A 12,829-nucleotide genomic window follows, 5' to 3' on the forward strand; every position below is an offset into this window, starting at 1 on the left:
TTATTTAATTATAGCAGATAAAAAAAAGTTATTATTAAGTATATAATAAAAATAAACGTTTATCCTTATCTAAATTTTTATTTAAAATTCTTTATAGAAAACAAATATTTATTCTTATATAATATTTTGTTTAAAATTATTATTATTTAATATGAGAGATAAATAAGAAAATAAGATGAGAAAACACAAGAGAGTGATACGTGTTCAAAAAAAATTTTATTACTTACAAACATTTCACTGAATTATAATGTAGCCTTTAAACTTCATTATACATATATAAAAATGATAAAGTTTGACCTTTGTATCTTCTTTTCAATAATCATCTTCGTAATCACCGTATCTATGGTGTGCCAAGTATATCCATTAGTGTTTTTTTAAATATAATTTTTTTTTATTTGGTATATAAAATAGTATTTATTCAACTCATTTATTACACGAGGGTTTTTAAAGATATAACTTTTTATTATTTGGTAAACAATATTACATTTATTCAACCCGTGTAATATACATGGTTTAAAAACATAACCTTTTTTTTGTTTGGTATATAAAATTAAATTTATTTAACTCGTATAATATATATGATTATTATAGATATAACTTTTATTATTTAATATATACAATTATATTTATTCAAACCATGCAATAAAGGAGGTTTCTAAAAATATATTATTTTATTATTTAGTATATAAAATTCATTTATGCACCCCGTGTAATACACGGGGTTATAACCTAATTAATGTTACATTTGTAATTCACAAATCTATTAGCATAAATGCAAAATTGCAAATTGCAAATCTCTAATAAATTTTTTGTAGATAACATTAGATTTTATACTCCAAAGATTATCGTCCTTATCAACATTCAACAATTTAATTTCATCTCTATTTTTTACTCAAGAAAGGGTCACGTACAGACTACGTGGAAACACTAGTTATTTAAAAAATATACCAACTCTGAACTCTCGATGTCTTATTTAATCTTATGTATTACATTGGAGCTGAATAACTGATACAATGTGAAATGAAAACGTATACACATTTATTGAATTTTTAAATTGATTTTTCTTAAGTTATATGTTGCTTAAATAATCTAAACATAATCTAACTTATAATAAAAGACTCCAAATAATGACACATGGCATTCCCTCTTTCAACCTCATAGATTTTATTTATATTTGTTTAATAAATTTCTTTTAATATTAATATTAATTAATAACCAATATATAGATATCACTTATTTTTATCCTTATCTTTATCCAAAATTAATAAATAAATTCAATTTTGCAATTTAGACCCATTGTTTTTTACTTTTAACCTAAAGTTTTAATAAATTCAATTTTGCAATTTAGACCCATTGTTTTTTACTTTTAACCTAAAGTTTTTCATCTTTTGCAATTTAATCCCAACTTTTTTTTTATTTTCAATTTTGGTCCACCATACTTTTCATCTTTCCAAAGTTTTTCGTTTCGTTCTAAATTTTGTGAGTTAACACACTGCAACGTGCGTGTGGGGTTCAACATTTTTTCGTATATTTTTTTTCCCGTTTGACTGACCCGTCGTGTCGCATCTATTTTTCTGCGTTTGACAAATTCGTCCAACACGCCGGTCCCGGATGGACTTAGTTATTTTTTCTATGTTTTACGTTTTTGTTTAATTTCTCAGCAACGGGCGTGCGTGATTCATAGATTTTACGTCTGTTTTTCGCTCGGCGTTATTTTTTTCCCAATTTTATTTATTTTGTTTTTACGAGCTTTTCCGGTGTTGGTGGTCGCTGACAATGGTATAGTATTGCTATTACTTAACACAGTTTTATGACAACCGCTGCAACGCAAGGGCTTAATACGAGTATTAAATATAATAGTAAACTTGTTATTAAAGTAGGATTGTATAGGAGAATTTTAAATCATAAAATTAAAATTATGGATAATAACAAAATTTGTTTAAAGATAATTTAGATATGAATTTAAATTTGAAATTATAGTTCAGGAGCTAAGGAGCTACTGGATCATATCCATTAGATTTAAAATAAATTCTTAAGATTAAATGGGTGGATTAAACAAAAAGAGATGTCGCGTGGGTTAGTTTAGGGGTATTTTAGTCCATTAAAATTAATAGTTTATCTCTCCTTCAATTCACTCACATTTTTAAGACGTTAATATCTCTTTCATATGAATTATATTTTTATAAAAATTGCACCATAAAAATGAGCGTTTTTTACTTTAAAACGAGTATACTATTGTTATACATTTTGAAAAAAAAATCGATAACCCAGATATGTAAAACGCCATAGACTAAAAACATAAAAAATGAGTTTTTCTAAAACGCAATTGACTAAAAACACAAAAATGTGTTTTTTCAAAACACAATGGACTAAAAACACAAAAAATGTGTTTTTTTTTCCTAAAACTCAATGGACTAAAAACATAAAAAATGAATTTTTCTAAAACACAATGAATTAAAAATACAAAAAATGAATTTTTCTAAAATGTAATGTACTAAAAACACACACAAAAATGCGTTTTTCTAAAACGCAATTGACAAAAAACACAAAAAAGGGGGGTTTTTCTAAAACGCAATTGACTAAAAACACAAAAAATGTGTTTTTCTAAAACGTATGGACTACAAACACAAAATATGAGTTTTCTAAAACGCAATAGACTAAAAACACAAAAAAAAATAGTTTTTCTTAAACGCAATGAACTTAAAACAAAAAGAAATGTATTTTTTCTTAAAACGCAGTGAACTAGAAACAAAAAAAAAAAAAAATTTATTGTGTTATAAAACACAACGACTAGCAAATTCATTGTGTTAAAATTACGTTTTACAAATAACTCTATAATTGCCTGAAAAATCATTGTGCAAATTCATTGTGTTAACTGATTAACACTAATTATTATTATTTTTTGAAAGGTGTGAATTATTCGCGAATGTCGGGAGGTCTAGCATATGTTGTCTTAATCGGGTCCGCGTTAGAGAGCCCCCTCGCACAATAGATCCCCAATTTAAACCCCTCAATGAGAAACCTCTATCATCCAGACTCGAACTTGAGACCTCGTGAGAAAACTCACCCAGACCCATAATTAGGTCTGTAAACGAGCCGAGTCGATCCGAGCTAGACCTAGCTCGAGCTCGACTCGAGCTCGAATTTCAAATCGAGCTGAGATTTGAGGCTCGAGTTCGACTCGATTCGAATTCGAGCTAGCTCGGCTCGACTCGATCTAGCTCGAACTAACAAAAAATCGCAAAATTTACTACTTAAAAAGCCCTTAAAAATGAATTTCTTCATAGACTAAGGGCTATAATTGCCATTTAATTTAACTATATGTAGGGCTGTAAACGAACTGAACGAACACGAACAATGCCATGTTCGTTCGTTAAGGAACAAGCTTGTTCATGAACTGTTCACGAGCGCTTACCGAACGAGATTTCTTGTTCGTGTTCGTTCATTAAGGAAATGAACATGTTTGTGAACTGTTCACGAAGACTTACCATATGCTAATGAACTCTAACAAATGTTCATGAACATAAATGAACACAAACGGCGTTTACGAAAACAATATTCATTTTAGAATAAAATCTGCATTTTCATCACAAACATTACGAAGAATCCACAAAAACTAAATAAACACTTAACATAATTATCCGAACAGATTTGGCGTGATTATCAAAAACACGATAAACACAAAATTAAGAGTTTGTTAAGCCTTAACATAAACTAAAATTGAAATAGTGAAATAAGGGATGTTCTGAGAGACATATAAGATAACTAGGGTTTCAAAATTTTAAAAACTAGAAATAATAAAACAAAATACAACATATAAAAATATTTAAAGAACTAACACAAATAAATATTAACAAGCAAACATAAATGAACTTATTTCCGAACGCTCACGAACATGCGAACACACTACCGAACGTTCACGAACATAAACGAACGAACGCAACCTCTGTTCATGTTCGTTCGTTTAACTTAACGAACGAAATTTCTTGTTCGTGTTCGTTCATTTACTAAACGAACGAACATAAACGAACTTCCCGCCGAACGGTTCACGAACTGTTCGTTGAACGTTCGGTTCGTTTATAGCCCTAACTATATGGCTAAATATGCAAGAATAAATAGTTAATTCACTTTGTACATTGTCTTTACCTTCTTTTATAGGGGAAATACTCCCTTAGTTTTTGTTTTCTAAGCGATGTGGGACAAAAAAAATGAAGGATGTAAACTTTATCGAGCCGGCTCACGAGCTCACGGGCCGAGCCAAACCAAGCCCGAGCTCGGCTCGTTTACAAACCGAGCCGAGCCGAGCTGGCTCGTTAACAACCGAACCAATTTCGAGCCGAGCTTTTTTCGAGCGAGCTGCGAGCCACGAGTTTTTTAAACACCCGTACCCATAATAGGTGGAACTTAAATACCTGTGGCCACCACTAAAGCACTAGTGATGGTTGGATTCACACTAATTAGATCATGTGCTTTAGGAATCTTAATTAAAGGTGGATATCTTAGAGCATTCACATCCAATCCACTAAAAATATACATACATTCCACTAAAAAACAACTCCTATATCAATATATTTCCACTAAAAACAAATACTTTTTCTCTCTCCTTTTCAATATATATTACATTTTCTCTCTCCTCTACTCACAACCACTTTCAAAATCTATTAAAAAATTATACAGGGTGAACAGTGTCCCCCCAAATATACAGATGAACAGTAACATTTTCTCCCTCCTCCACTCACAACCACTTAAACCACTTTTTATAATTTAAAAACCCATCTCTCAAGATTTGGTGGATAGAATGTGAATGTAGGTGTGATTAATAAAATAATATCGAAAGTATTGGTGAATCGACTTAAACGTGTGCTGAGTAAGTTAATTTCGGAGCATCAATCGGCTTTTCTGTCTGGTAGGAATATTATGGATGGCCCCTTAGTACTAAATGAAGTGTTCGGTTGGCTGAAAAAACAGAAAAGGAGCGGTATGTATTTCAAAGTAGACATAAACAAGGCGTACGACTCCGTCAATTGGGTTTTTCTTAATTCAGTTATGGCACAAATGAACTTCCCTAGTAGATGGCGATCTTGGATTATGGCGACACTTCACTCTGATAGAGCTTCTGTTCTAGTAAATGGCTCACCAACCGGTGAGTTCGACTGTTCTCGTGGACTACGACAAGGCGACCCGATATCGCCTTTCCTGTTCGTAATTGTGATGGAGGCTCTGACATGTATTATGAAAAAGGCAGAATCAATTGGATTGTTCAAAGGGCTTGATATCACAGCCGGGGGCCCGTCTTTGTCTCATTTGATCTACGCGGATGACGTGATGTTCGTAGGCGAGTGGTCTGAAGCGAATGTTAAAAATTTGAGAAGAATGTTAAGGTGTTTTTACTTAGCGTCTGGCCTAAGAGTCAACCTCGCCAAATGTAGCATCTACGGCATCGGAGTGAGTGACCATGAAGTTCAACATATGGCATCTATTCTAAGGTGTAAAAAAGGTATGTTCCCGTTCACACATCTTGGTTTAAGTGTTGGTGCAAATATGAACTTGTCAAAAAATTGGAATATGGTATTGGAAGTTTTTAAAAGTTGTCTCTCAATATGGAAAGCAAAAACACTATCTTATGGTGGTAGGATAACATTGATTAAATCTGTGCTCAATTCTCTTCCAACCTACTATCTATCACTGTTTAGAGCCCCGCTTAAAGTCCTGAATGCGTTGGATAGAATTAGAAGAATTTTCTTTTGGGGAGGATCGGAAGAAAAAGCGAAAATGAATTGGGTTGCTTGGGATAAAACGATCGCTCCGGTTGAATACGGGGGGTTGGGATTTGGATCTCTTAGGGATACAAACTTAGCTTTGTTGGCGAAGTGGTGGTGGAGATTTAAAACGGAAAAAAAGGTTTATGGCGTAGGATAATTTGGGCTATTCATCATAATGCAAGGGGCTGGAGTGATATACCGGTAAGAATGTCGTTAGCGGGGCCATGGAAGAATATCATAAGTGTTGGGCAATTGGTATTACATGCGGATATAGATCTCAAAAATGCGGCTTCAGCAACATGGGCTAATGGGAACAATATTCAGTTCTGGTTGGATAGTTGGGCCGATCCGATACCGTTTTATTCTAAATATCCAGAGCTATTTAAGGCTGAAAGAGACAAAGAATGTCTGGTGGAAGACCGGGTGGAACTGGGTGATTCGGGGCCGATGTATTCATGGGATTGGGAACGGCCTATACTTGATGACTCGGTAAATCTTCAGTTGCAACAAATGAAGATCTTAATTGATTCTGACAAGTGGTTTTGGAAATATGATGTAAATGGTTGCTTCACGGTGGCCGGAATCAAGAAGATATTAAGTTCGGTTAACCGGGACAGCCCTGTTAGAGCTTTTGAATGGAATAATTGGGTTCCGAAAAAGGTTGCTATTGTGGCATGGAGGGCAGAAATGGAACGGCTTCCGACTAAGTGTGCGCTTGTGGCTCGTAATGTTCCGGTTCAAGATCAAGAATGTGTGTTTTGCGGGGAGGTTGCCGAGACATGTGAGCACTTGTTTGTTGCTTGCCATTTCGCACAATCAATATGGTTAAGTATCGCGGAGTGGTGTAATGTTCAGCCGATCATAGCATTTGGGATCAATGATTTACTTAGCATACACGAGGTTAGCTCTGGTTCTTCGAAGAAGAGAAAGGCGGTTCATGCAGTGGTGTTGGTGGCTATATGGTGCATATGGAAATTAAGGAACGAGACAATTTTCAGGCAAGGTGTTCTGAATTACGCAAAGACTTTGGATGAGATAAAATCGATGGCGTATCTTTGGATTAAGAATAGATCTAAGATGGGAACGTTAACATGGGAGGATTGGGGAAGATTTAGTTTCGCAAGCTCGTGATCTACAATTATGTAATGTATTGGTGAATTCTATGTTTGTAAATTTTGGTGGTAGCATCTTGCTACAAATAATAAAAGCTTTTTGTCGGCTGTTAAAAAAATGTGAATGCTCTTAGAAGTTTTTTCAAGTCGGGTATACATCAAAATCAACAAAACTTATGTGGACCTTTGGGAATTTAAACTACAAGGGTTCTGAGCGGCTACATGATATTAATTTATCTTTGATTAAAATGTAATTTCTTATACTTTTTATTATTCTCATTCTCTCATGTGTTACTCTATAATTGCTTCCGACTCTTTTCACATCTAAAACAATCTTTTTCTTTTTGATCTTTTCCCTTGAAATTATATCAATTACCAATATTTGACTTACCAAAAAAATTTAGTATTCTTTTTTTATAAATCAGCAAATATTTGTTGATGTTAGCCAACATACATAGTTTTGGCTTAGGACGCAAACATGAACATGACATATTTGTTGTAACATTAACAAATTACTAATAAACATCCTGTTGGAAATTTAGTGAAAATGAGTTTTTTTACTAAATATTTGGACATCAATAATATTTATATATGTGTTGTATAAATAATTATTTATGGGTTTGTGTTCAAACTATGTTCAAATAGAGCTAAGATGAATGAGATATCGAAGCTTGAAGTTGTATGTTTAGAACAAACAAAGATGAGAAAAATGGATTGAGATTTGTCACATTGTCCCACATAGGTGGGATGACAAAACTCAAAGTGGTATATAAGGAGGAGCACTCCTTGAAAATTGTTTTCTTTAAAGGCAAACACTAGTGGGGTCCAAAGGGTGCGACGCACCCGCACATATGTGCGCGTGACATGGGCTATAGGACCAATGTGGTGCACTTTGAACTTCGCACACCGCCGTTGTATTTTTGGCCATGAGCGCGTGGTCAGATACATGGCGGGTCCGCTTATAGCGCACCCTTGGGTGGCGTAGGCGGATGCCTTGGCATGGCGCATGGCGCACGTCATTGGCTATGGAGACTGCAAGTGGCACGCGAGTATGGATGGCGTATAACCAGGTGGTGTCCTGGTATGCGTAGTGGCATCCAATTAGCGCGTGGCGCAAGAAGGTGTGTCTCCGCGGAAGCGTAGTGCAGGCTCAACTAAGGCGCGCCTGCATGCGCGTTCGACCGGTCAAACCAATCAACTTACTAGAGAGTTAATGTTAGACGGTTTCCACTAGTGCCATAAGTTGAATGGCAGTTTCTTTTTACTACCACTTAATATCCATTAAGTTAGAGTTTAACCCTTTTTATTACAAGATTAATTATCTTGTTAATTACAAGATTAATGATCTTGTTGATTACAAGATTAATGATCTTGGTTATGTCATCATTAAGAGGGTTGAATGAGTCTATGCATCTCATTATAAAATGAATATGGTTTATTCATTTGAGAATAAGAAGGAAAAGAGACAAAACAAATAGGTCTTTTGTTCCATGGAAATTTAGAGAGGAGCACTCTTTAAATTATTCTTTTCTCAACTTCATATTTTCCTAATTGTGTGAACACCAAATTATACCTAGTGTTATCTCGGGCATGAGAGTCATCTCCGGCAGTTACTGCTTTGTTTGTTGTACCCTGGGAGACAGAACCGTCTGAGAGGAGGCGCGGAATCTGTTTTAATAGAAGCGTGTTGAACACGTGACTCAACCAAAACTGTCAACGATATTTTGCATGTTTTGCAGCGGAGTTTCGTACAAGAAGGTGCGGTTGAAGTTTTCCAAATACGTCGACTTAAATCAAGATTGGTACAATGTGTTTGTATTTTATTTTCGTATAGTTTTGTGACCGGATTGTACTAATATATTTTCTACGAATAACGAGAGTCTCATTATTATATATTTTGTAAAATATTTTAATAAAATGTGAACCTAGTTCCTGCAATCTTAAAACAGACTTTCGTGAAGATTGTTGCTACAATCTTAAATCCCTTCTCTACGAGGATTTAGGTTCACGAAAGTTAAAATTTTAATTGAGATTTTGCTAAAATCTTATAAATTTTCGGGAAATATTTATTTAGTACAATGAGTCGGATTAGTTTTGATGATTGGAGTACAATCTTTAATCCGAATACCGTGTTACAAGAACGGACGTTTTGATTCATGTTTTAGAGTTCATGGGTTTTTTGTTCGTGTTTAGATATATCGAACCATATACAAAATAATATGTATTTCAATATGTTTTGAAATACTTTCTAATGAGCTTATTAGAAAAATATATTTTGTAACCCCATATAAAAATGTTTGTAACATTTTATTTATTTAGGGTAAATTACTTTTTGAGTCCCTGTGTTTTAGTGGTTTTAACCACTTGAGTCCAAAATCAAAATGTTTAACGCCCTGAGTCCCTATAAGCACTTTTCTTAACCATTTGAGTCCAATTTTTTAACTCCGTTTGAATTTTTTGTTAGTTTTTTATTAAAAGACTAAAATGCCCCTATATATTGTTATTTTGTTATCCACTGATTTCTCCCCTCTTTCTTCCTTTCCTTCTGTCTCAACCCTAAGTCCTAACACCACCATCACCATCACAACCATACCACTAACCCTAACACCACCCATCACCGCTGCAGCACTCATCTCCGACACCACCACCACCATCTCCTGCTGCAAATCCTTCGGGTCTTTCCCATCAACCGTACACCGAACAGAAAAACAAGTACCCAAAATCTCCTTCACAGTCCCCTGCAACTGTAATTCAGATTATCATGAACAAGATGATGACGATGATGATTCGGATTTGCTTCTACCGAAGAAGTCAAAACCTGAAGCTTCGTTCAAATTGCTTGCAGAGTCGATTAATAAATTTAGCAAAATCATCTTCTCCATCAACTGTCTCCATTACATGTCAATCATCTTCTGCTGCTGAAAGAAATCATGCAAAATCTCTTGAATCGAATTGTTTCCTGAATTCGACGGTTTTGGAGTTGCAGGTTTGTCAATATTTGATGTCTGCGGCTGTTTTCCCCTAACGGGTTTCTTCCTTGGTTGGTCTTCATATTCGTCTTCATCTTCTAAGATTTCTTCAAGTGATTGATAAGAATCAGTTCTTGCGACCCGTTTCCTTGACTTTGACTGGCTAGAACCAGCTTCAGGGTCAAAGGGTGTCTGTGGTGTGTTTGTTGCTCTTTCGGTGAATAGAGCATGTAGTTCGTTAAAAAATGGGAATGAACGGGTGTTATCGCGATTAGATGTCTCATTTCCCTAATCAAATATTCAAAATTCAGTTAACAACCATAAAAAAAGTATTAAATCAGATAACTGAGATCATCATTATAACTTTATAAACACTTAATTCAACAAAAAGTTCGAATTCCTACATCTAAACACATAGTATTAGGCCCTAAATGTCTAAAATAGTAAAATCACTGTCAACAACAAAGAACAACAAAGAACTAAGTAATTTAACATGTCTGGGGCCAAGTCACACAATGGCTAAGAACATCAAATTAGAAAGCAATGAAGCGTTAAACACAACTAATTCAAAGAAAACTGAGAAATCGTTAACCTTGTAGCAACAAATGAACTTTTTCCATTTGCATTTACACTATATATTCTTTTTCTTTTTGAGTCCCTGTGTTTTATAGGGATAATTTGGTCATTTAGTAAAACTTAACAACAAAATTCTAACTGGGTTAGAAATTTGGACTCAAATGGTTAAAGAAAATGCTTATGGAGACTCAGGTCGTTAAACTTTTTGCTTTTGGACTTAACTAGTTAAAACTCATAAAACACATGGACTCAAAAAGTAATTTACCAATTTATTTATTACAAGCATGTTATAAACTTTAATTGGTATATAAATATTGGTTTAAATGTCTTGAAACACATATATTTTCTAATGAGTGTATTAGAAAGTAAATTTTTTTTATAAAATTACAAGTTTTAAAACATTTATGTATTCTAGCAAGCGTGTTAGAAATAATTATTTTGTATAATAATAAGATTTAAAACATCTATATGTTCTAACAAGCGTGTTAGGAACAATGTTTTAAAGACGGTTGGATGTTCTAACGAGCGTGTTAGAAACAATAGTTTAAAGACGTTTTGATTTTCTAACGGGCATGTTAGAAAAGATTATTATTATTACAAATAATTTTTAAACGAGCGTGTTTGAAACAATTATTTTGGATAATAAGAAATCTTGAAATGGTTTCGTATTTTTTTATTTCTAATGAGCGTATTAGAAATAGTTTTTATAAACTTCAAAACAAAAATTGTAATAAGTTATTTCTAATGAGCGTGTTAGAAATGATTTAACGACTTTGGAAATTTTTAATTTTCTAACGAGCGGGTTAGAAAACGTTTATTTTATATAGGCCAAAAACGGTTTATGGCAATAAATGATCGTTCAATTCTAACGAGTGTGTTAGAATTTTATAGAATAATAAGGTTTAATATCATCTATTATATCTAATGAGCGTCTTAGATACGATGATTTTATAAACCTAACTACTTAAAAGACGATCGGATTTTCTAACGAGTATGTTAGAAAAGATTTTTGTTGCAAATAATTATTGACGAGTGAGTTGGAAACAATTTATGGATAATAATTAACCTTGTAACGGTTTCGTCTGAACCTTTCAATTTCTAACAAATAAGTTAGAAACGGGTTTTTACATAAATGTTAAAACGGTTTCGTATTTGTTTATTTCTAATGAGCGTATTAGAAATAGTTTATATTTTTTTTTATAAACTTCGAAACAAATTCTGTAATCGTTTAGTTCTAACGAGCGTGTTAGAAACCTTTTAACGATTTGCAAAATCGTTAATTTCTAACGAGCGGGTTAGAACCGGGTTAACCATGATAAATTATTTAACATGATCTGTATCCGGTTTATATATTTTCTAACGAGCGTGTTAGAAAACGTTCATTTAAATAAACCAAAAGTGAATATATATATATATATATATATATATATATATATATATATATATATATATATTTCTAACGAGCGCGTTAGAAACGGTTTACTTTATAAAAAAACCGAATATTTTGAATGTTTGATAAACATTTAAATTCTAATTAGCATATTAGAATTGGTTATCATACAAACCACTCATTTTAACGATCGGTAATCGTTATTATCTAACAGCGGTTAGAAATGGTTTAAATATGATAAACCAATTATTAAAACGACGTGTATCCGTTTTATTTTTCAAACAAGCGAGTTTGAAATTGTTTTATTTAATAAACTATTATAAGGTTTATTGTTTTGATTTTTAATCAAAACATAAATATATAGTTTATTTTTAAAACACTTGCAAAACGAGAAATGTTTTGAGCGAATAAAACATGTCTTTGCGAATTACAAGTGATTCGATACTTCCACGAGAAGTATAACGTCTTGAACCATATAATAGTCTTGGAAAGACTATTTTGTGAAAAACAACTCGATGTTGTTATAGACATAATAAGTTGCTTAACTACTTGCGAGTAGTTAATTGTAAATAACTTTATATTTTTGGACAACTTGTGATTATTCAAGTTTAGAGTTCCAAGATGAGTGAGTACCTCAAAACATGACACCGAACGAAATAATTGCGTTTATTTCGGTCAAAAGTGTTGAAGATAATAACACTTTGGCATTTGATGTTTAGACATCTTTAGTGTATCCGTTTTATTTTTTGTCCATTTTTATTTTATTATAAATGGTAGACTATCGTTTGGGTTTATTTCACATAAACAAATGGTTTAATTATAATAAAAGATAAATATTTATTTTGGACTACTAATAATTTGTCAAAAGGATACACATTTTGGTACAAAGTGTAAAAAGTAATTTACACAAACACAACGATCGGGTTGTGATCATGACTTATGTAATAAGTCACAAATCAAACATCAAATGCATAACGGCGTCGTAAGAAACGTGGTGAATGGTTTGAGATGAAATGCACG

General features: G+C 33.0%; 2 protein-coding genes across 2 annotated transcripts in view; one reads left to right on the top strand and one right to left on the bottom strand.

Annotated features, from left to right (window-relative positions):
- Positions 1-5,969: 5,969 nt before the first annotated feature.
- Positions 5,970-6,893, top strand: LOC110920250. The gene has a single exon (XM_022164473.1). It carries the CDS (start codon positions 5,970-5,972, stop codon positions 6,891-6,893), a length of 924 nt encoding a protein of 307 aa, XP_022020165.1.
- Positions 6,894-9,768: 2,875 nt separating this feature from the next.
- The window catches only part of LOC110920251, a 42,813-nt gene continuing 39,752 nt past the window's right edge, over positions 9,769-12,829 (bottom strand). The window contains exon 3 of the mRNA XM_035985695.1: positions 9,769-10,131. Within this exon, the coding sequence (XP_035841588.1) occupies positions 9,769-10,131 (363 nt within the window). The remainder of the gene's footprint in view (positions 10,132-12,829) is intronic.

The sequence above is a fragment of the Helianthus annuus genome, chromosome 16 (genome assembly GCF_002127325.2).
Source record: "Helianthus annuus cultivar XRQ/B chromosome 16, HanXRQr2.0-SUNRISE, whole genome shotgun sequence".
Classification (NCBI taxonomy): Eukaryota; Viridiplantae; Streptophyta; class Magnoliopsida; order Asterales; family Asteraceae; genus Helianthus; species Helianthus annuus.

Coding starts and splice junctions, on each gene's coding strand:
- LOC110920250 (XM_022164473.1), top strand. CDS start 5,970: ATGTCGTTAGCGGGGCCATGGAAGAATATCATAAGTGTTGGGCAATTG.